Source organism: Pelobates fuscus, chromosome 5 (assembly GCF_036172605.1).
Source record: "Pelobates fuscus isolate aPelFus1 chromosome 5, aPelFus1.pri, whole genome shotgun sequence".
Classification (NCBI taxonomy): domain Eukaryota; kingdom Metazoa; phylum Chordata; class Amphibia; order Anura; family Pelobatidae; genus Pelobates; species Pelobates fuscus.
This window is the reverse complement of record NC_086321.1, coordinates 166,173,980-166,196,465: the sequence shown is the minus strand read 5'-3', so window position 1 is coordinate 166,196,465 and position 22,486 is coordinate 166,173,980. Positions and strand designations below refer to the sequence as shown.

General features: G+C 39.7%; 1 protein-coding gene across 3 annotated transcripts in view; it reads right to left on the bottom strand.

Moving 5' to 3' along the window:
* Positions 1–12,976: 12,976 nt before the first annotated feature.
* Positions 12,977–22,486, bottom strand: part of TPST2 (tyrosylprotein sulfotransferase 2) — an 86,047-nt gene continuing 76,537 nt past the window's right edge. For 2 of the 3 annotated variants that reach the window (XM_063454627.1, XM_063454629.1), the window contains 4 exons: positions 20,523–20,721; positions 20,006–20,056; positions 19,085–19,126; positions 12,977–14,163 (listed from right to left, as the gene is read on the bottom strand). In XM_063454627.1, the coding sequence (XP_063310697.1) occupies positions 19,097–19,126; positions 20,006–20,056; positions 20,523–20,721 (280 nt within the window). In that variant the 3' untranslated portion in view covers positions 12,977–14,163; positions 19,085–19,096. The remainder of the gene's footprint in view (positions 14,164–19,084; positions 19,127–20,005; positions 20,057–20,522; positions 20,722–22,486) is intronic. The other variant, XM_063454628.1, reaches the window with a different exon arrangement.

The following is a 22,486-nucleotide window of genomic DNA, read 5'->3' as shown; positions in this document are numbered from 1 at the left end:
TGTGGAATCTTAGCTTATTGCAGCTTCTAGTGTGGAATGTTAGCTTAATGCAGCTTCTAGTGTGGAATCTTAGCTTAATGCAGTTTCTAGTGTGGAATGTTAGCTTAATGCAGCTTCTAGTGTGGAATCTTAGCTTATTGCAGCTTCTAGTGTGGAATCTTAGCTTATTGCAGCTTCTAGTGTGGAATCTTAGCTTAATGCAGCTTCTAGTGTGGAATCTTAGTTTATTGCAGCTTCTAGTGTGGAATCTTAGCTTACTGCAGCTTCTAGTGTGGAATCTTAGTTTATTGCAGCTTCTAGTGTGGAATCTTAGCTTACTGCAGCTTCTAGTGTGGAATCTTAGTTTATTGCAGCTTCTAGTGTGGAATCTTAGCTTAATGCAGCTTCTAGTGTGGAATCTTAGTTTATTGCAGCTTCTAGTGTGGAATCTTAGCTTAATGCAGCTTCTAGTGTGGAATGTTAGCTTACTGCAGCTTCTAGTGTGGAATCTTAGCTTACTGCAGCTTCTAGTGTGGAATCTTAGCTTACTGCAGCTTCTAGTGTGGAATCTTAGCTTAATGCAGCTTCTAGTGTGGAATGTTAGCTTAATGCAGCTTCTATTGTGGAATCTTAGTTTAATGCAGCTTCTATTGTGGAATCTTAGCTTAATGCAGCTTCTAGTGTGGAATCTTAGCTTAATGCAGCTTCTAGTGTGGAATCTTAGCTTACTGCAGCTTCTAGTGTGGAATCTTAGCTTATTGCAGCTTCTAGTGTGGAATGTTAGCTTAATGCAGCTTCTAGTGTGGAATCTTAGCTTAATGCAGCTTCTAGTGTGGAATTTTAGCGTAATGCAGCTTCTAGTGTGGAATCTTAGCTTAATGCAGCTTCTAGTGTGGAATGTTAGCTTAATGCAGCTTCTAGTGTGAAATCTTAGCTTAATGCAGCTTCTAGTGTGGAATGTTAGCTTAATGCAGCTTCTAGTGTGAAATCTTAGCTTAATGCAGCTTCTAGTGTGGAATGTTAGCTTAATGCAGCTTCTAGTGTGGAATCTTAGCTTAATGCAGCTTCTAGTGTGGAATCTTAGCTTATTGCAGCTTCTAGTGTGGAATCTTAGCTTAACCCCTTAAGGACACATGCCATGTGTGACATGTCATGATTCCCTTTTATTCCAGAAGTTTGGTCCTTAAGGGGTTAATGCAGCTTCTAGTGTGGAATGTTAGCTTAATGCAGCTTCTAGTGTGGAATGCTAGCTTATTGCAGCTTCTAGTGTGGAATCTTAGCTTAATGCAGCTTCTAGTGTTGAATCTTAGCCTAATGCAGCTTCTAGTGTGGAATGTTAGCTTAATGCAGCTTCTAGTGTGGAATGTTAGCTTAATGCAGCTTCTAGTGTGGAATCTTAGCTTATTGCAGCTTCTAGTGTGGAATCTTAGCTTATTGCAGCTTCTAGTGTGGAATCTTAGCTTATTGCAGCTTCTAGTGTGGAATCTTAGCCTAATGCAGCTTCTAGTGTGGAATGTTAGCTTAATGCAGCTTCTAGTGTGGAATTTTAGCTTATTGCAGCTTCTAGTGTGGAATGTTAGCTTAATGCAGCTTCTAGTGTGGAATCTTAGTTTATTGCAGCTTCTAGTGTGGAATCTTAGCTTATTGCAGCTTCTAGTGTGGAATCTTAGCTTATTGCAGCTTCTAGTGTGGAATCTTAGATTATTGCAGCTTCTAGTGTGGAATCTTAGCTTAATGCAGCTTCTAGTGTGGAATCTTAGTTTATTGCAGCTTCTAGTGTGGAATCTTAGCTTACTGCAGCTTCTAGTGTAGAATCTTAGTTTATTGCAGCTTCTAGTGTGGAATCTTAGCTTAATGCAGCTTCTAGTGTGGAATTTTAGCTTAATGCAGCTTCTAGTGTGGAATGTTAGCTTAATGCAGCTTCTAGTGTGGAATCTTAGCTTACTGCAGCTTCTAGTGTGGAATCTTAGCTTAATGCAGCTTCTAGTGTGGAATGTTAGCTTAATGCAGCTTCTATTGTGGAATCTTAGCTTAATGCAGCTTCTATTGTGGAATCTTAGCTTAATGCAGCTTCTAGTGTGGAATCTTAGCTTAATGCAGCTTCTAGTGTGGAATCTTAGCTTACTGCAGCTTCTAGTGTGGAATCTTAGCTTAATGCAGCTTCTAGTGTGGAATGTTAGCTTAATGCAGCTTCTAGTGTGGAATCTTAGCTTATTGCAGCTTCTAGTGTGGGATCTTAGCTGATTGCAGCTTCTAGTGTGGAATCTTAGCTTAATGCAGCTTCTAGTGTGGAATCTAAGCTTATTGCAGCTTCTAGTGTGGAATTTTAGCTTATTGCAGCTTCTAGTGTGGAATGTTAGCTTAATGCAGCTTCTAGTGTGGAATCTTAGCTTATTGCAGCTTCTAGTGTGGAATCTTAGCTTATTGCAGCTTCTAGTGTGGAATCTTAGCTTAATGCAGCTTCTAGTGTGGAATCTTAGTTTATTGCAGCTTCTAGTGTGGAATCTTAGCTTACTGCAGCTTCTAGTGTGGAATCTTAGTTTATTGCAGCTTCTAGTGTGGAATCTTAGCTTAATGCAGCTTCTAGTGTGGAATTTTAGCTTAATGCAGCTTCTAGAGTGGAATGTTAGCTTAATGCAGCTTCTAGTGTGGAATCTTAGCTTAATGCAGCTTCTAGTGTGGAATGTTAGCTTAATGCAGCTTCTAGTGTGGAATCTTAGCTTATTGCAGCTTCTAGTGTGGAATGTTAGCTTAATGCAGCTTCTAGTGTGGAATCTTAGCTTAATGCAGCTTCTAGTGTGGAATCTTAGCTTAATGCAGCTTCTAGTGTGAAATCTTAGCTTAATGCAGCTTCTAGTGTGGAATGTTAGCTTAATGCAGCTTCTAGTGTGGAATCTTAGCTTAATGCAGCTTCTAGTGTGGAATCTTAGCTTATTGCAGCTTCTAGTGTGGAATTTTAGCTTATTGCAGCTTCTAGTGTGGAATCTTAGCTTATTGCAGCTTCTAGTGTGGAATCTTAGCTTATTGCAGCTTCTAGTGGGGAATCTTAGCTTAATGCAGCTTCTAGTGTGGAATCTTAGTTTATTGCAGCTTCTAGTGTGAAATCTTAGCTTAATGCAGCTTCTAGTGTGGAATGTTAGCTTAACCCCTTAAGGACACATGACATGTGTGACATGTCATGATTCCCTTTTATTCCAGAAGTTTGGTCCTTAAGGGGTTAATGCAGCTTCTAGTGTGGAATCTTAGCTTAATGCAGCTTCTAGTGTGGAATCTTAGCTTATTGCAGCTTCTAGTGTGGAATCTTAGCTTATTGCAGCTTCTAGTGTGGAATGTTAGCTTAATGCAGCTTCTAGTGTGGAATCTTAGCTTAATGCAGCTTCTAGTGTGGAATCTTAGCTTATTGCAGCTTCTAGTGTGGAATTTTAGCTTATTGCAGCTTCTAGTGTGGAATCTTAGCTTATTGCAGCTTCTAGTGTGGAATCTTAGCTTATTGCAGCTTCTAGTGGGGAATCTTAGCTTAATGCAGCTTCTAGTGTGGAATCTTAGTTTATTGCAGCTTCTAGTGTGGAATCTTAGCTTACTGCAGCTTCTAGTGTGGAATCTTAGTTTATTGCAGCTTCTAGTGTGGAATCTTAGCTTACTGCAGCTTCTAGTGTGGAATCTTAGTTTATTGCAGCTTCTAGTGTGGAATCTTAGCTTAATGCAGCTTCTAGTGTGGAATCTTAGTTTATTGCAGCTTCTAGTGTGGAATCTTAGCTTAATGCCGCTTCTAGTGTGGAATCTTAGCTTAACCCCTTAAGGACACATGCCATGTGTGACATGTCATTATTCCCTTTTATTCCAGAAGTTTGGTCCTTAAGGGGTTAATGCAGCTTCTAGTGTGGAATGTTAGCTTAATGCAGCTTCTAGTGTGGAATGTTAGCTTAATGCAGCTTCTAGTGTGGAATCTTAGCTTAATGCAGCTTCTAGTGTGGAATCTTAGCTTAATGCAGCTTCTAGTGTGGAATCTTAGCTTAATGCAGCTTCTAGTGTGGAATCTTAGCTTACTGCAGCTTCTAGTGTGGAATCTTAGCTTAATGCAGCTTCTAGTGTGGAATGTTAGCTTAATGCAGCTTCTAGTGTGGAATCTTAGCTTATTGCAGCTTCTAGTGTGGGATCTTAGCTGATTGCAGCTTCTAGTGTGGAATCTTAGCTTAATGCAGCTTCTAGTGTGGAATCTTAGCTTATTGCAGCTTCTAGTGTGGAATTTTAGCTTATTGCAGCTTCTAGTGTGGAATGTTAGCTTAATGCAGCTTCTAGTGTGGAATCTTAGCTTATTGCAGCTTCTAGTGTGGAATCTTAGCTTATTGCAGCTTCTAGTGTGGAATCTTAGCTTAATGCAGCTTCTAGTGTGGAATCTTAGTTTATTGCAGCTTCTAGTGTGGAATCTTAGCTTACTGCAGCTTCTAGTGTGGAATCTTAGTTTATTGCAGCTTCTAGTGTGGAATCTTAGCTTAATGCAGCTTCTAGTGTGGAATTTTAGCTTAATGCAGCTTCTAGAGTGGAATGTTAGCTTAATGCAGCTTCTAGTGTGGAATCTTAGCTTAATGCAGCTTCTAGTGTGGAATGTTAGCTTAATGCAGCTTCTAGTGTGGAATCTTAGCTTATTGCAGCTTCTAGTGTGGAATGTTAGCTTAATGCAGCTTCTAGTGTGGAATCTTAGCTTAATGCAGCTTCTAGTGTGGAATGTTAGCTTAATGCAGCTTCTAGTGTGGAATCTTAGCTTATTGCAGCTTCTAGTGTGGAATGTTAGCTTAATGCAGCTTCTAGTGTGGAATCTTATCTTAATGCAGCTTCTAGTGTGGAATCTTAGCTTAATGCAGCTTCTAGTGTGAAATCTTAGCTTAATGCAGCTTCTAGTGTGGAATGTTAGCTTAATGCAGCTTCTAGTGTGGAATCTTAGCTTAATGCAGCTTCTAGTGTGGAATCTTAGCTTATTGCAGCTTCTAGTGTGGAATCTTAGCTTATTGCAGCTTCTAGTGTGGAATCTTAGCTTAATGCAGCTTCTAGTGTGGAATGTTAGCTTAATGCAGCTTCTAGTGTGGAATCTTAGCTTAATGCAGCTTCTAGTGTGGAATCTTAGCTTATTGCAGCTTCTAGTGTGGAATTTTAGCTTATTGCAGCTTCTAGTGTGGAATCTTAGCTTATTGCAGCTTCTAGTGTGGAATCTTAGCTTATTGCAGCTTCTAGTGTGGAATCTTAGCTTAATGCAGCTTCTAGTGTGGAATCTTAGTTTATTGCAGCTTCTAGTGTGGAATCTTAGCTTACTGCAGCTTCTAGTGTGGAATCTTAGTTTATTGCAGCTTCTAGTGTGGAATCTTAGCTTACTGCAGCTTCTAGTGTGGAATCTTAGTTTATTGCAGCTTCTAGTGTGGAATCTTAGCTTAATGCAGCTTCTAGTGTGGAATCTTAGTTTATTGCAGCTTCTAGTGTGGAATCTTAGCTTAATGCAGCTTCTAGTGTGGAATGTTAGCTTAATGCAGCTTCTAGTGTGGAATGTTAGCTTAATGCAGCTTCTAGTGTGGAATCTTAGCTTAATGCAGCTTCTAGTGTGGAATGTTAGCTTAATGCAGCTTCTATTGTGGAATCTTAGCTTAATGCAGCTTCTAGTGTGGAATTTTAGCTTAATGCAGCTTCTAGTGTGAAATCTTAGCTTAATGCAGCTTCTAGTGTGGAATGTTAGCTTAATGCAGCTTCTAGTGTGGAATCTTAGCTTAATGCAGCTTCTAGTGTGGAATCTTAGCTTATTGCAGCTTCTAGTGTGGAATCTTAGCTTAACCCCTTAAGGACACATGCCATGTGTGACATGTCATGATTCCCTTTTATTCCAGAAGTTTGGTCCTTAAGGGGTTAATGCAGCTTCTAGTGTGGAATGTTAGCATAATGCAGCTTCTAGTGTGGAATGTTAGCTTAATGCAGCTTCTAGTGTGGAATCTTAGCTTAATGCAGCTTCTAGTGTGGAATCTTAGCCTAATGCAGCTTCTAGTGTGGAATGTTAGCTTAATGCAGCTTCTAGTGTGGAATTTTAGCTTATTGCAGCTTCTAGTGTGAAATGTTAGCTTAATGCAGCTTCTAGTGTGGAATCTTAGCTTATTGCAGCTTCTAGTGTGGAATCTTAGCTTAACCCCTTAAGGACACATGCCATGTGTGACATGTCATGATTCCCTTTTATTCCAGAAGTTTGGTCCTTAAGGGGTTAATGCAGCTTCTAGTGTGGAATGTTAGCTTAATGCAGCTTCTAGTGTGGAATGTTAGCTTAATGCAGCTTCTAGTGTGGAATCTTAGCTTAATGCAGCTTCTAGTGTGGAATCTTAGCCTAATGCAGCTTCTAGTGTGGAATGTTAGCTTAATGCAGCTTCTAGTGTGGAATTTTAGCTTATTGCAGCTTCTAGTGTGAAATGTTAGCTTAATGCAGCTTCTAGTGTGGAATTTTAGCTTATTGCAGCTTCTAGTGTGGAATCTTAGCTTAATGCAGCTTCTAGTGTGGAATCTTAGCTTATTGCAGCTTCTAGTGTGGAATCTTAGCTTATTGCAGCTTCTAGTGTGGAATCTTAGCCTAATGCAGCTTCTAGTGTGGAATGTTAGCTTAATGCAGCTTCTAGTGTGGAATTTTAGCTTATTGCAGCTTCTAGTGTGGAATCTTAGCTTATTGCAGCTTCTAGTGTGGAATGTTAGCTTAATGCAGCTTCTAGTGTGGAATCTTAGCTTAATGCAGCTTCTAGTGTGGAATGTTAGCTTAATGCAGCTTCTAGTGTGGAATCTTAGTTTATTGCAGCTTCTAGTGTGGAATCTTAGCTTATTGCAGCTTCTAGTGTGGAATCTTAGCTTATTGCAGCTTCTAGTGTGGAATCTTAGCTTATTGCAGCTTCTAGTGTGGAATCTTAGCTTAATGCAGCTTCTAGTGTGGAATCTTAGCTTAATGCAGCTTCTAGTGTGGAATGTTAGCTTAATGCAGCTTCTAGTGTGGAATCTTAGCTTATTGCAGCTTCTAGTGTGGAATGTTAGCTTAATGCAGCTTCTAGTGTGGAATCTTAGCTTAATGCAGCTTCTAGTGTGGAATGTTAGCTTATTGCAGCTTCTAGTGTGGAATCTTAGTTTATTGCAGCTTCTAGTGTGGAATCTTAGCTTAATGCAGCTTCTAGTGTGGAATGTTAGCTTAATGCAGTTTCTAGTGTGGAATGTTAGCTTAATGCAGCTTCTAGTGTGGAATCTTAGCTTATTGCAGCTTCTAGTGTGGAATCTTAGCTTATTGCAGCTTCTAGTGTGGAATCTTAGCTTAATGCAGCTTCTAGTGTGGAATCTTAGTTTATTGCAGCTTCTAGTGTGGAATCTTAGCTTACTGCAGCTTCTAGTGTGGAATCTTAGCTTATTGCAGTGTTCTCTCGATCTTTCTCTTTTTTAAATTTTTTTAAAGTCAGTGTAGTCATGGGCCACCAAATGATAAAAGGGCAGGTTATGCAAAGTGCAGGAGACACGGTGCAATCCATGATGCAACAGCAAGAAACTTTCTAAAAAGGGGCGAGTATAGTAACATCTCTGGAATGGCACATTTACAAAGGATTTTAGGTGACCAGTGAGAAACATTGTAATTATTTATTTATTTATAAAATATTTTACCAGGATGGATACATTGAGATTTCTCTCGTTTTCAAGTATGTCCTGGGTCCACAAAACATTGCATTGTTATAATAGGATACAATATTACAAAAGTACAATATACAAACTAGAGAGAGAGTGCAGAAAATGGTACTTTATACACACACAAAGTGTACCGTCTTCTGCACTGTTTGCTTGTTTTTTTTCTCCTTCTCCCCCCCTCACACTGATCTTCAGATATATATTTACGACCCTCTGCAAAAATGGTGTCTATTTTTTTAACAAATCTGTGTCTTAGCTGCACTCATGTCACTTTAACCCCTTGTATCACAACTCATGTTTGAATTCTGTGTCGTCTTGCTCAGAAATGCTTCAGACTTGAGAAAGGGAGGTTCTCCCAAAAGCTTGTCATTAAAAAAAACAAACAAACGTGTTAGTCCAATAAAAAAGGTATTACAAGATACAAATTGTATCTGTTTTTTACATATATACATATAAATTTAATACATAACAGGTAATAAATATATTCAACCATGATGCGTGCATTCTGTGCTGAGGTATATTGCCATAGTTCTCTTAAAAGATTTTAGATTGAATGAAGATTTGACTGTGTCCCTGAGGTTATTCCATAATTGTGGTGCTCTGTAGGAAAAGGAGGATCGAGCCACTTTATTGTATTGTGGTAGACTAAATATCGTGCTAGTACTGGATCAGAGGTTATAGGAGGTGGGACCATCCGGGGAGAGCATTCTTCCTAGAAATGGTCTTATGCACAAAGCTGGAAAGATGAAAGGTGCATCGGGATTCTAGCTACAGCCAGTTTAGCTCTTTTAACATGTCACAGTGGTGGGTAAAGTTATTACATTCTAGTACAAAGCGGCAAAATGAATTATATAACGTATTAAGTTTATTAAGTAATGGTTCAGTCACTATATATATATATATATATATATATATATATATACACATATATATACACATTATTATTATTTCCTTTCTTTCTCTCTCTCTCCAATGTTTCTCACAGGTCACCTAAAATTATTTTTAAATTTGCCATTCTAGAGATTTAACTATATGTACAGTTGTGCTAAAATGTTTGCATACCCTTGGAGAATTGGTGATATATGTACCATTTTTAAAGAAAACATGAGTGAGCAGGCAAAACACATTTCTTTTGGGATTCATATTCAACTGTAGGCTATAACTGCAAAATCTCGTGGTCACTACTCTATCCTAATTCTCCTTGACCTGTCTGCGGCTTTTGACACTGTTGATCATCAACAGCTTCTTCTCATCCTCTGCAATATCGGTCTACAAGATATTGCTCTCTCCTGGTGCTCCTCCTACCTTTCCCAGCGCTCTTTCAGTGTTTCTTTCTCTGGTTCTGCTTCTTCTCCCCAACTCCTCTTTGTTGGTGTCCCCCAAGGTTTAGTCCTTGGTCCCCTACTGTTCACCATCTATACTGCCTAACTTGGTAAACTCATTAGCTCCTTTGGCTTCCAATATCATTTCTATGCAGATGACACACAAATATTTTTTTTTGCATGATCATTATGCCAGGGTATGCAAACACTTGCCATAAAAGCCCTCTAGCTATGTATAAACACACATGTGCCAGCATAAAATTATGCTATTCAAACTATTTGTAGCCAATGCCTTATCAGCTCTGAAATCTTAAAACTCTCACAGAGGACTTCTTTAGGTAAGTCCTACTATTGACACCCAGACCACTTCAGCTCATTTAAGTGGTCTGGGTGCAATGTCCCTGTCTCCATTAGTTATGCAATGTAAAACATTGCAGTTTTTGAGAAACAGCCTCTAGTTGCTGTCTCCCAGACAACCACTTGAGGCACTTTTTAATAGACTCTGAATCCCTTAAATGACCCTGGACTTCCTCATGCTCTGCTCAGCATCAATGCAATCCCCATAGAAAAATATTGATTTAATGCTTTCCTATTGGGAGGGTATAGTGCGCTCGCTGAACATTTGGTACGCCCCATCAGATGATGTTGGACGAAGCCAAATGCAGAGTGACATTGGTGCTGGGATCTGATAAGTAAATAAAGGTTTTTTTCCCTTAATGTGACTCGGGGGAGGAGGGGCGCAACATAGGGGGATACCAGAGGGCACTATAGTTTTAGGAATTCAGTTCTGTATTCTTAACACTATAGATTTATTTTAAACACACACATTTTGGTAGTTTATCAGAGATAGGAAGAGGAACTCTTATTCACTTATGTCAGTTTCTCCTACCAGAATTGGTTAGTTTTTCTCTTCTTTTTAGCCAATAGTATTAAATAGTATTTATGAAGCATGTTTAGAAAAGAAAACAATTGGGGTTTTACTGGTGACAGATATATGACGTGTTAAACAGAGAGTCCTTTATACCAGCCACAGAGCACCCAATCCTTTATACCAGCACAGAGCACAGGAGACACACCAACTGTCAATATTCTAAGTACTGGGCAATGCAGTGAAAAAAAACAAAATTGCTGGATAGTCATTCTTTAAATGTTGTATATGCTGTTCACTCTTCTCTTTATTGCTTATTTTAGCGGCAGTTTGCAAGTTTTCAACACATTTATTTTTTTCATTTTCAAAAATGACTACTCACCCACTTGATACCTTTTTACTTACTATAGCATTCCTCTCCAGCGGCTTGACATCTCACTCAATTACCTGCTCATTCCATTTACATTTTTACCACTTTGACCAAGGCTTGACAAATTTGGAATCTATGAGCCAGTATTTTTTTTTTACAAGAAAGTTAAATTTACGATTAATATGCAGTTTTAAAAGGGACACTATAGTCAAGAATTACTACAGATGCCAATAGCCTGTCCCTGTAGACTTTTCAATGTAAACACTGCATTTTCAAAAAAAGGCAGGGTTTAGATTGCTGCCTAGTAAGACCTTTATTGACAGTCACTCAGACGGCCACTGGAGAGTCCTGTGTCAGTGCATGCTGTGCATGGAGGCACTGAATGTTACCCATAGAGATCATGCACAATATCCTCCCAATGCTTTTCTATGGGAAAGCGTTGGTTTAACTCAGATAATAAAGATTAATGATCTCCGCTATGGGGACGGGACAAGCCGCGGCCAAACCGGCACGGCGTGGGAAAAAAGATTAGTAAAAACACCCTTGTGTGATAAGAGGGGGCAGGTACCTAAACAGACACACTCTCTGACAGACATACACACACACAGAGAGAGGCATACACACTGACACATTTTATCACACCCTAACAAATTAAAAATTTTAATTTTAATCCACCCAGCCTCCCTACCTTTGGAAGAGCTAAGTGCATATTTGCCTGGTGTTCAGTGGGGCTGCTCCCTCTTCCTGGATGCAAGGGTGCAGTAATCCAAATTTCTAGTCGCCATAGTGAGTTGGAGCCTGGGATTTGTTGAGCCCTGACTAAGACTTGTGCATAAATCGCTTTTTGTTCAGTTTTACGTAACAAATCGATTAGTAGTCCATGACATTAGTGCGCAAATTTGTTACCAAACTACTTTATACTCCTCCTCCCCTGTATTATGTGTGCATTCCATTGATAAGGAAGTCTTTCTGACATGTAGGGGCAGGGCTAAGGAGGCAGGCTTATGGTGCAGCTTTCTGCAAAAACATTTTTTATGGGCAAAAACTAGAACTGACTGAGCATGCAAAAAAATTGTTACAGATGCCAAAGTTTATCAAATGCATTAAAGTTGCACTGGTGCCCAGAGTGTCCCTTTAAAGCAACACTATAGATCAGGAAGGCAAACATGTATTCCTGACCTTATAGTGTTAAAAACACTATTTAGCCCCCCACTGTCCTCCTAAATATAGTAACATATTACTTTTATTCCAGTCTGCTGGCTCTGACTCTGATCTGCCTGCTTGGCATCATCAGAAGTGATTATCTCAGCTAATCACAATGCTTTCCCATAGGATTGGCTGTGAGTTTCAATTCTGATAATATCAAAGAGGTGGGCGGAGGGCAGAGTCAAGGGCATCCCTGGCCAATTAGCATCTCCTCCTAGAGATCCATTAAATCAATCCATCTCAATAAGGAAAGTTAAGTGTCTCCATGCACACTGTGCAGCACTGCCCCAGGAAGCACCTCTAGTAGTCATCTGAGGAATGGTTCCTGTAGGTGTCCCTAGGGAGCATAGTAAACACTGCCTTTTTTCTATGGCATCAGTCACACAGTAATGGTGTGACATTATGTACTGTGTTAATAGACTCAGGGCCGCCATCAGGGGGTGACAACCATGATGATTGTCGCGGGCCCGGCGGTCCTGGGTTCGCTCGTACTGCACTGGTATATGTATATATATATATATATATATATATATATATATATGCCTCTGTGAGGATATACTGACCTCCCTCTCTGGCACTCTTGCTAGCCGCGGCTGTAAAGCGTTGCTGTGCACGCACACACACATCATCAAAACACACACTGCATCCACCACACACAAACACACAGAGCATCCACTACACACACAAACACACAGAGCATCCATTACACACACAAACACAGAGCATCCACCACACACACATAAACACAGAGCATCCACCACACACACAAACACAGAGCATTCACCACACAAACACACACCATCCACTATACAAACACACACACCATCCACTACATAAACACACAAACACACATCATCCACTACACAAACACACATCATCCACTACACAAACACACACTGCATTCACTATGTACACACTAATCCCACTACACAAACTCTACATTTATTACAAACTCTGCATTCACTATACACACACAAACACTACATCCACTACAAAAAAACACACACACAGCATTCACTACACAAATACACACACACCATCCACAACACAAACACACACTCTGCATTCACTATACAAATGCACACACACCATCCACAATACACACTACATCCACTACACAAACACACACTCTGCATTCACTATACATACACACACTATTCACTACACAAACATACAATCTGCATCCACTATAAACACTGCATCCACTTTACACATTCTACAGCCACTCTACACACACACACACCAAATTCAGTACACACACACTTCATCCTTGTGGTAGACTCAGGATGGGCCTTGTGGGTGGCTCTGGGGGCAGGTCATGTGGGCGGACTCAGGGCAGTGTCCCGGGGGCCCAGACCTTGGGCTGCATCAGGGACCCCAAAATGTCTGGCGGCAGCCCTGAATAGACGCATAATGAAAAGGGTTTTACATATCTCAAAATAAATTTCCAAGCATGACATGGCTCCCAGATATGTTCTTGCATTGGCCCAGTTTTTTGTTTTTCTGAAAATTTAATTAGAACCCTGTAGACTTTTGTCTTCAAATCTAGAAATATTTATGAAGAGAGATTCATGCCCAGGATGGCACTTTATTAGAATGTTTAAAAGATATGAAGTAGAAGAAAACAGCATAATGGATGGATCATATATTAAAATTTTAAATAAAAATTTGCAAATGACAAAAATATAAATCAGGTTTAACACTTTCAAGGCAGAGGGTTTACAGAGCAAACCTAAATTTAGATATCTATATTAAGGACAAATCCAATGGACTGTTACAAAAGCCAGAATACTCTTTGTAAACAGCATGTAGAGAAATCTAACAAAAAACTTGCTAGTTATTGCCTTTCCTACCAAATCAGTTCATCAGTTTGGTCACATTGTAAAATTAGGGTAATGTTCTGTAAAATGTTACAGCCTATAATCAAAGGAGCAGCTTTAAGTTCCAGTGAACATCAATATCATTCAAAATTCGTACAATGCAGTCTTTAAAAATAGCTTTCACTGAGCATTGCTCATTAAGGAAAATGCACAATGAGAGTTTACATGTTCGGCTCCAAAACAGGCGAAACATACAGTAAGCAGTCAGCGGATGTCTGTCATTAAGTTAAAAAGTTTATTCTGTGGGGAAACCAGTTAGAATTTCCTTTGGTGATCATGTATAAATGCTAGTGTTTATCAGTTTTGTAAAAATGAATAAGTCACTCTTTGATCCACTGTTCTGAATCACATTGATGCATACACAATGAAAATGTATGAATCTTAAAGTGGACATTATTTTTAAAGCCCTTTGACTGCATTCTGTAACTTTTGCATCTTTTACGGAAGCAAAAGAAAGTATTTATTTTGCTTCCGTAGAAGATGCAAAAGTTACATTAAACATATAGCTTTTTGACCAAGCTCTTTGATAGAGAATTCCAGAAGGGTGAATAAGCATTAAATATTTTATTAAATTTGCTTAGGGGCAAGATCATTCAATACCGAATACAAAATGCTTGTAATTTGTTATAAAATACTTGGTCACAATCTGAGCTTAATAAGTAAAAAGATGAACTGACAATATCTTTTCCACAGTAAGTTCAAATGAATCAGAGGTCAGCATTTACTGGCAGATTTGAAAGATTCCAGCATACAAACAAGTGCAAATACATTCGCTCTGGACAGTCACAGTTTGGCAACGTTTGGCAAGCAATATGCTTGGATATCTTGTTTCCTTTGACAACTGCAAGGATTTTCTTCTTTCTTGTTAACAAAAGAAAAAAATAATTTATCACCTGGAAAATAAAAGAATAAATACATTTTAATAAATACTGCATTAGGCAAGACAAGCATTTGCATTACTCATATTAAAGAAATCAAAAAGTTTGAAGAAATATTTTAATACTGTGTACCAAGTAAAATAAAGCGAGTGGCTTTGAAATGTGAGAGCACATTTCCACATTCCATTTTATTACCTTTAAGGGGGCTGAGGGTGGGGAAGCAAACTAAATTGTGGTTTTAACACCATGGGGTCAGGAATACAGGTTTGTTTTTCTGACCCTATAGTGTTCCTTTAAAGGTATTCAATAGTGTTAGGCATACAGATTTGTATGCCTAACACTATAGTTGCCCTCTGGTCCCCCAACAGCTAATAAAAAAACAAAACAAAAAATAACTATTCACTTACCTGATTCCAGCGCAGAGGGATCAGCGTTCCACCTTCTCTGACTGGGGGGATCCAATGCACATACGCGGCAAGCACATTATGCCTTCCCATAGGAAAGCACTGAATTCTCAAAAACTGTAATGATTTACATTGCAGGACTAAGGGGGACAGAGACACTGCACCCAGACCACTTCAATGAGTTTAAGTGGTCTGGGTGCCTATAGTGTCCATTAAAGTCATGATTAAAGAAAACAAACAGAAAATAATAGTAGATTAAATTATGATCTGCTGAATACATGTAAAGATAATAGATCAAAAACAAAAAAAGTAAAAGTCCATTAAATTTTCCCTTTTCTCCATGTATGTTTGGATTCCAAACCAGATTCCTTTTATGTTGAGCACCCTCCAATATTGGGGTACTGTGGAGTAGTGGTGGACGCAACACAATATGGCCATATGGCGGAACTGAATCCCCATATTTGTTTGCTGAAATATGCGATTATAAGTAGCCTTGTAAAATTTAAAACTGTATTTTTGTATGTGTACTGTTGCTTAATCTGTAATTTGTATATATTTTAGTCTTTACATTAGTACCATAGCACACACCTTTTAATTATCATTTTTAAATATTTTGCTCATAAACTGTTTAGTCTTATGATACTCCTGAAGCTTTCGTTTAAAAAAGGCAAGGTCTTTATCTTTGTACTATGTGTGGTTTTGCTCAAAATGACAAAGTAGTTTAGCAGGTGCTAACAAACTGTTTGGCAATATTTTCTTGCAAAGTTAGCAATGATTAGAATTGATGATCTCAGCCAATCACAATGCTTTCAGAGATAGACAATTCTGATGAACTCAGCCAATGAGGAGGGGCCAGGGAGGAGCCAAACAACACCTTGGCCAATCCGCATCAATGCATCTCTATTGAGAAAGAGTCTAAAAGGCTTCAGAGTTTAAATTAAAATGCCTACAGGGACAGACTATACTCACCAAAACAACTACATCAAGCTATAGTTTTGGTGACTATAGTGGCCCTTAACTTGTGATTATTGCCCACAAGGCTATACCTGTTTATCAATACATGTATGGCTTCATTAACCAATTCCAGTTAATTTCTTGGCATTATGCCCCATGACATGTCAAGGAATAAGCCATTCCATGGACAAATTTATGTGGAATAAACTGGACTCCAGCTGAAGTGATAGAGGTAGTGCTTGGCCACGCTACAAGAGAGATAATGAGGCACACCAGGGAGGGGAGAGGACTACTAAGGAGGGATGGGAGACACACACTAAAGGACAGAGAGGGAGAGAGGGGAGGGGAGAGGACCACTAATGGACAGGGAAAGGATGGTAGAGGTACACTAAGGGACAGGGAAGGAAGGGGAAGGAAAGGGAGAGGAACACTAAATATTCTTGAATACAAAAAAAAAAAAATCTGATTGGCATGTATATTTTGTTCCTTTTTTCACAAAAAATAAATAAATATGGGTCGAATGGGTCTTATCTACTGTCACATTCTATGCTTCTATGACTCATCTGCTCACCATTTGTGAAATAAATTCATTCTGCAAAAATGTCTCTTAAAAATATGCCTGCGGGGGGCGGAGCTAGCTGCAGACCAGCACGGACGCATCGTGTAAAGCTCCGGGCCAAAGCAAGCAATATAACCGATCTACCGGCGTAGATTGGGCACCTAACTACCCCATACCTTGCCTACCGGTGGGGGAAGACAAGATGGGCAAGAAAAACAAAACCGAGGCCAGACAAACCCCCTTTCAGCCATGATATCTGCGAACTCCTGAGGAATTCACAGAAGGCCGCATAGGAGAAAATGGCGCTGGGGGAAACTGAGTACTCCGACTCCTCAGAGGACTTCTATCCAGACCTGGGGGAAGGCGCAGTGACAACCCACTCCAAAGGGCACACGACCAAAGCATCTCCGGCAGGAGAACCAGTTACTGCAGCTCTGCTAACAAAGATGTTTACAGAACTCAGGCAAGACCTAACTGCCGACAGGGCATCCTTCAAAGAGGCCATAGAAAGGGCCAACACACGTCTTACCTCTCTGGAGACCAGCGTGACTGCCCAGGACGGTCGACTAACTGCTCTGGAACAGAGGCTATCAGACCTCCACAAACAACAACTTGATACAGCGGATAAAGTGGAGGCTCTGGAAGACCATAGGCGGAGAAATTGCTTAAAACTCAGAGGGGTACCCGATGCCATTGGGCTGGCCAACCTCCCACACTACGTACGGCGCCTCATGGCAACGCTGCTGCAACCCAAACAAGCCAAACAGGTGAAAATAGACTGACTGTTCCGCCTGCCCAAGTCGGCAAACGCACCCCCAAACGCCTCAGCTGATCTCATTGTGAAATTCCAAACCCTCCAAGACAAGACCGCAGTTCTAGCGGCGTACAGAGGGAAACCCCCCCTAACATTTGAGGACTCTCAGTTAAAGCTGTTCCCGGATTTGACTAGGAGCACCCTGAGCTGGCGCAAAATACTAACACGAGCCTGCAACAGCTCAGATCCCACGATATCCAATACCGCTGCCACACCAAGGCTAGTTACATTCACCTTCCAAGGGACGGCATACCGGGCGAGAAGCCCACAGGAACTGGACTCTCACCTAGCCCAACTGGGCCTAACAACACCGCAAGCGGTATCTACGACCACCCTGACCCGGCTGGATCCAACTACAGTACGAGAGTTCGTACCTAGAGGGTCCCAGCGAGCAAACCCTGCAGGCGGCACAACGTGAGGGAGAAACACAGGCAGGTCGAGACTCCGCTATATAGGACGCCACAGATCCCGCCGTTACACTCAGTGACTATACTAACTATGTTCCACTCACTATATTGCTTGTTGGACACTATGTTAGCACTTAAATCTTTGTTCCCATGATCTTTTTCTTTTTTATTCTTATGATCACCCGTCCCCAACCAAGTTAGAGAGGGCCAAAGCACCACCCCATTCACGGGCTCCCTTCACCATGTTAGAGCTATGTGCAGAAGGACCCGCTTAAAGTGCTATTATAAGCTAGTAAAACTTACCTTAAATTTGGCTCCTGTACCACCAACCCCCCCACCCCTCCCTACCCAAGATTGCTCAGGTAACCTTATTCGGGGAAATCTTGGAGGGGGCCACACCCGTTCCCTGGAACCCATAAGTCTGTATAAGACAGACCAATTTGTTTTTAAGTGTACCTCGTATGGGTGCCAAGGGGACATACTAATGATGATATACTGTGTTGACTAACATGCTTTTAAAAAAAAACACTCAGCGGGACACCATGTCTCAGCCAGCGACAATGTTTTTGTTATTACTTGTGACCGTTAAGGGCGACAGCCCACATATTGTATTGTATTCTTTTTTTCACCTGCTAAGTGACCAAAAATAAAGAATAGAAAAAAAAAAAAAAATGCAAATTATGCACGACTTACTATTGCCCACTATCCAAGATTTTCCCAGAAAGACATTTAAAATTATTTTGAAATGGGACATTAATAATAAAAAAAACTAAAAAAAAAAAAAACCATTACAAGGAACTCCGGTGAATTCTTTAGGCAGAGACGTTCCAGGTGCAGAAGAGGCAAGCATCCAATAAAGCCAGATGTGTGTTCAGCTGATCCCCTGGAGTGAATTTACAGCAACAAAAGGCTGCAAGCTGTACGCACTGACCCAATAAGTCAGCCAAGCATTAACACAGCCTGTATTCCTAACACTAAAGCGTTGTCCTATTTGTGCTTTCAGATACCCCCTAAATCTAAATATAAGTTTTAAAAAAAAGTTTTACTTACCTTTCTTCCCCCAGAAGATGTCTGCCTCCTCCGACGTCACACCGATGATTATAAATGGAACAGAAAGCCTATTGGAGGTGAGCCGTGTGAGGCGCTTCCTTAGCTCCCAAAGAAGAAGTGTCTCTTAGTTCCCATAGAGGAAGCGCCATCATCACAGTAAAGAGCTGAACAGGTTAGATAAACTATTGAGTTTTGGCTACATGTATAACAGTTTTTAATGTTTGTAATTATACCAAATAGTGAAAGCAGCAATCCACAGACTACTCAACTGCCAAAATACTGAAAGCTTATATTCGTTGCCATCTCCACTGTCATGGCATGTAACAAGTTAGATAGCCATGATGGTCCCAAACAGCAATAAATAATGAGCACTATGCAAAACTGTTCATTCAGTATTATTGGAAAAGGCCAGGGGAGTCTTAAGGCAGACAGAGGTTAAATAAGAATAAAGATTTAGAGAAAAAAAATCAGTTACTTGAAGAAAGTGGTGTTTACTTGCTGTCATGTAAATAGCGTGCTAAAGTTTCGAAGAGGGCTGCCTGTCCACTCTAACAACATTTGGAAAATCATGCTGTCAATTTATTTGTAGCTTTATGACACTGACTTAATTTGTTATGGTACTTTGACGTATTTGAATATTATAATTCCAGGTAATACAAATGATAATTGGACAGAACAAATAATTGATATTGAAAGCAGAGTGTGAAAAATCATACCTGAATTAAAAGTCACCAGTGGGAAGAGTTATTCTGATTTATCTGAAAACACAAAATATAATCTGTAAATTATCATTGCCAATGCAAATTATATCTTAAAGCGGATCTGTTACTTTTTTTTTATTTCTTATAATCGTTTAAGTTTTTACTATGCATAATTTCCAAATTAGACATAAGGAAGGTACAACTTTTATATTGGCTGTTCTATGCGTGTCATTTCCTGAAGTGTCACAACACTGATCCTCATTGTTAACAGAAGGGGGAAGTTCTTTATAGAGACAGAGACATTTTAAATGAACACTCCACAAACATAAAGCAAGTCGGCTTTCTGAATTGCTTAATGTGTCATGATATTTATAAAAGTAATTTTTTAAAATAGAATTATATACTGCAATTCAAATTAGCATAATTGCAGAAACACCTCCTTGGTTGCCAGAGCTAACAGAAGTGGCAAGCACACTTTAGCAAATAATGCCTGCTTCTCCCCATTTCTGCAGCCTCTCTGAGTTGCCAGACTATCTTATTTAGAAGCTAAAAATGAGATGAAGCATCTGATTGGTCAAAAAAGGGGAGAACTTTCAAAGGTTACAAACAAGAGATATGGAGCTTTTTGGAAGCGGTTTTTAAATAGGCATGCATGTTTTCATTGAGGATATATCTACTAAATCGCAATTTTTTTGAATATTTGTTTCCTTTTTGGCAATAGAGTTTTTGTTTTAATAATTTTAGTATGTAGGGATGATGATTGAGTATTATCCCTTACAACACAGGATTATTTTAACATTTCAAATAATTTTCTGATTTGCCTTTCCAAGCATGTGTTCAACCCTAATCCTACTCTCCATGTCAACTCTACTGTATCTAAATGATCTACTAGTATCTAATTGTAAAACATTTTAATATTCAAGATAATGGATATACCTGAACATATCCTTTCAGACTGTTAGGCGTTTTAAAATCTCCCTTCATGATCTACAGAGAAAAACATGACAATCACATTAGGGAACATGCATGCTATTCACAAACGCATTGTGTACCATACTACGTAAAGAGTACTGATCTTTATTTATGTTGCTTCATTTACTGAACACTGTTTTTTAATAGCACATTTAATGACCTTCTTGTAAATTGCCAGCTTGGTTATAACTTTCCTCGTCCCATACAGGCATAATTTAAATACAAAAAAACTCTTCTAAAACAATGACATAATGACAGTCTTATTTATTTTATTTTCACTTACAAGTAACAGCACCCAAGTAAATGCAAGCAGGCTATACAATGCATCCTACCGGTAAATGGTAGCTGATGTAACAACTTTATTGTGATACACTTTTATCAATTACAAGATTTAGTAATCTGTGTGTATTCTAATCTAAATCACCAGACCAGGTTTGTGGCCTCTGCATTCAGATGACAGCAAATTAAAAAAAATACTCACTCTGTGTGTATTGTTGACCACCATAGCATCTGGACTGCCATATCTGGGGGGGTTTGCAAAAGGATCGTACCCAAGTCTAGCAAGCATGGGTGCAATGCGAGGCATGTCTTCTACTATGTCCACAGGAAGCTTTCCGACCCATTTTGACAAAGCCTCTAGATTCACAGGCTTCATTACTTGGTCAGTTGATTTCTCTGTTCTGCAATAAAAGAGTAACTTGTAAGTAAAAAAAAAACTATACAAGACAAAACAAGATAAAAAACAAGAAACAAAAAAAAAAACCTAGACAGATTAAACACAAAATACATACTTTGCATTATAATGCCTAGATTTCAGATAAAATAATGTTTTAAACAATGTTCACTTAAGAATGTCCATAGTAAATTAAGCTTAACAATGACATACCTTGAAATGGTAAACATATTTTGTGCACTTTAAACAGCACCTTTTGGAATTCTCACCTACACACAAATAGGAGAACTGAAAACTCCCCCTGATACCGGAGAAACTGACGGAAGCCAAGCACAGAGAGATGGACACAGGTTTCTTCAGGAAGGAAGAGATTCTTTATTGGATCACCGATCGGGACTCAGAGGGACTAGCGTCACCAAAATACAGCAAAGTCTGAGTACTGAATACATAGAGTACATTCCTTATATAGCACTGTAGCTCCTCCCACAATTAACTACACCCACACATACCCTTAACCTATTTAATAAATAGAGTCTAAACTCATCCATCCGGTCTAACCACGTGGCTCATCTGATACAAAGGAGAGGGACGCGTAATTCCAGTTCTTACATTCCTGCACCTGGTCAGTACAGTGATAACAGTATCTTAGCTACGTGTAATTAACTAACTGATACTACAAACACATATACATACATATGCCTTGTGGCAATCTTAGCCTGCTAAACTTGTATTTTACTGGAATTACATCACATTCCCCCCTTTGATGCCTCTGATATTTCACAATTACTTGAGGCATCACTTAACCTTGGTTTGCATATACCTCAGGTTACCATGAACCAGACCAGACTTATCTTATGATGTGAATCTTTTAACACTCATCTTCCTGCATTGGTTCTCCTTGATCTAGAGCCTTATACTTATATATCGCCATTATCTGTGCAGCAGCCTTCCTCTCTGCTATACTTCCTATCAGGCTTTGCACAGACCTAACTACTAAGGGTATAAGACACGGTAGGAGTAGACACAACAGTAAAATCAGTAGGACTCCACCTACCACTGCCTTAAGCCCTCCAAACCACTCATACCAGCTACCAAACCAACTACTTGGATTGTACCCTTTCCATACCTGAGTAGGCACATGCACTAGTTTAACCATATGGCTAGTAAGCTCAGCTATTGCTTGCCCTTCGTCATCTATTTGAAGACAGCAATTGCTCAGGTTAAACTTCCCACATACACCTCCCTCTACTGCCAAAAGGTAATCCAAGGCTAATCTATTTTGGTACACTGCTGTCCTCATCCTGGTATTATGCTTCGCTAGAAGATTGAGTGCTTGTGAGGTCTCATTAGTAATAATCTCAACCACCGCCTGTAATCTTATAATACGGTTGAGCATATAAATTGGGGTTCTATAACCAAAGGTACCATCTTCTGCCCACGTGGCTGGCCCATAATAATCTATGATACGCTGGGGAGGCCATTCATTATCTTCCCAGGTGCCTATCTCTAAGGGTCCCCTTTTCTTCCTATGATTCACATCATACACTTTAACACCTAAAGTCTCACCTGTTTCAATCGGTAACAAGAAGAAGGATGGTTTGAGCATACCCAACACACATGCCCCTTCCCAGTCCTGTGGCAACTCCGAATAGGCTTTCTTACCACAGATCCAGTACAAATTTGCTGGGGCTCTCCAGGTAGATGTGATGGATAAATCAAACCACACATCCTTTAAACTGGCATATCTAGCAAACGGGTTAGATGGTTCTGAG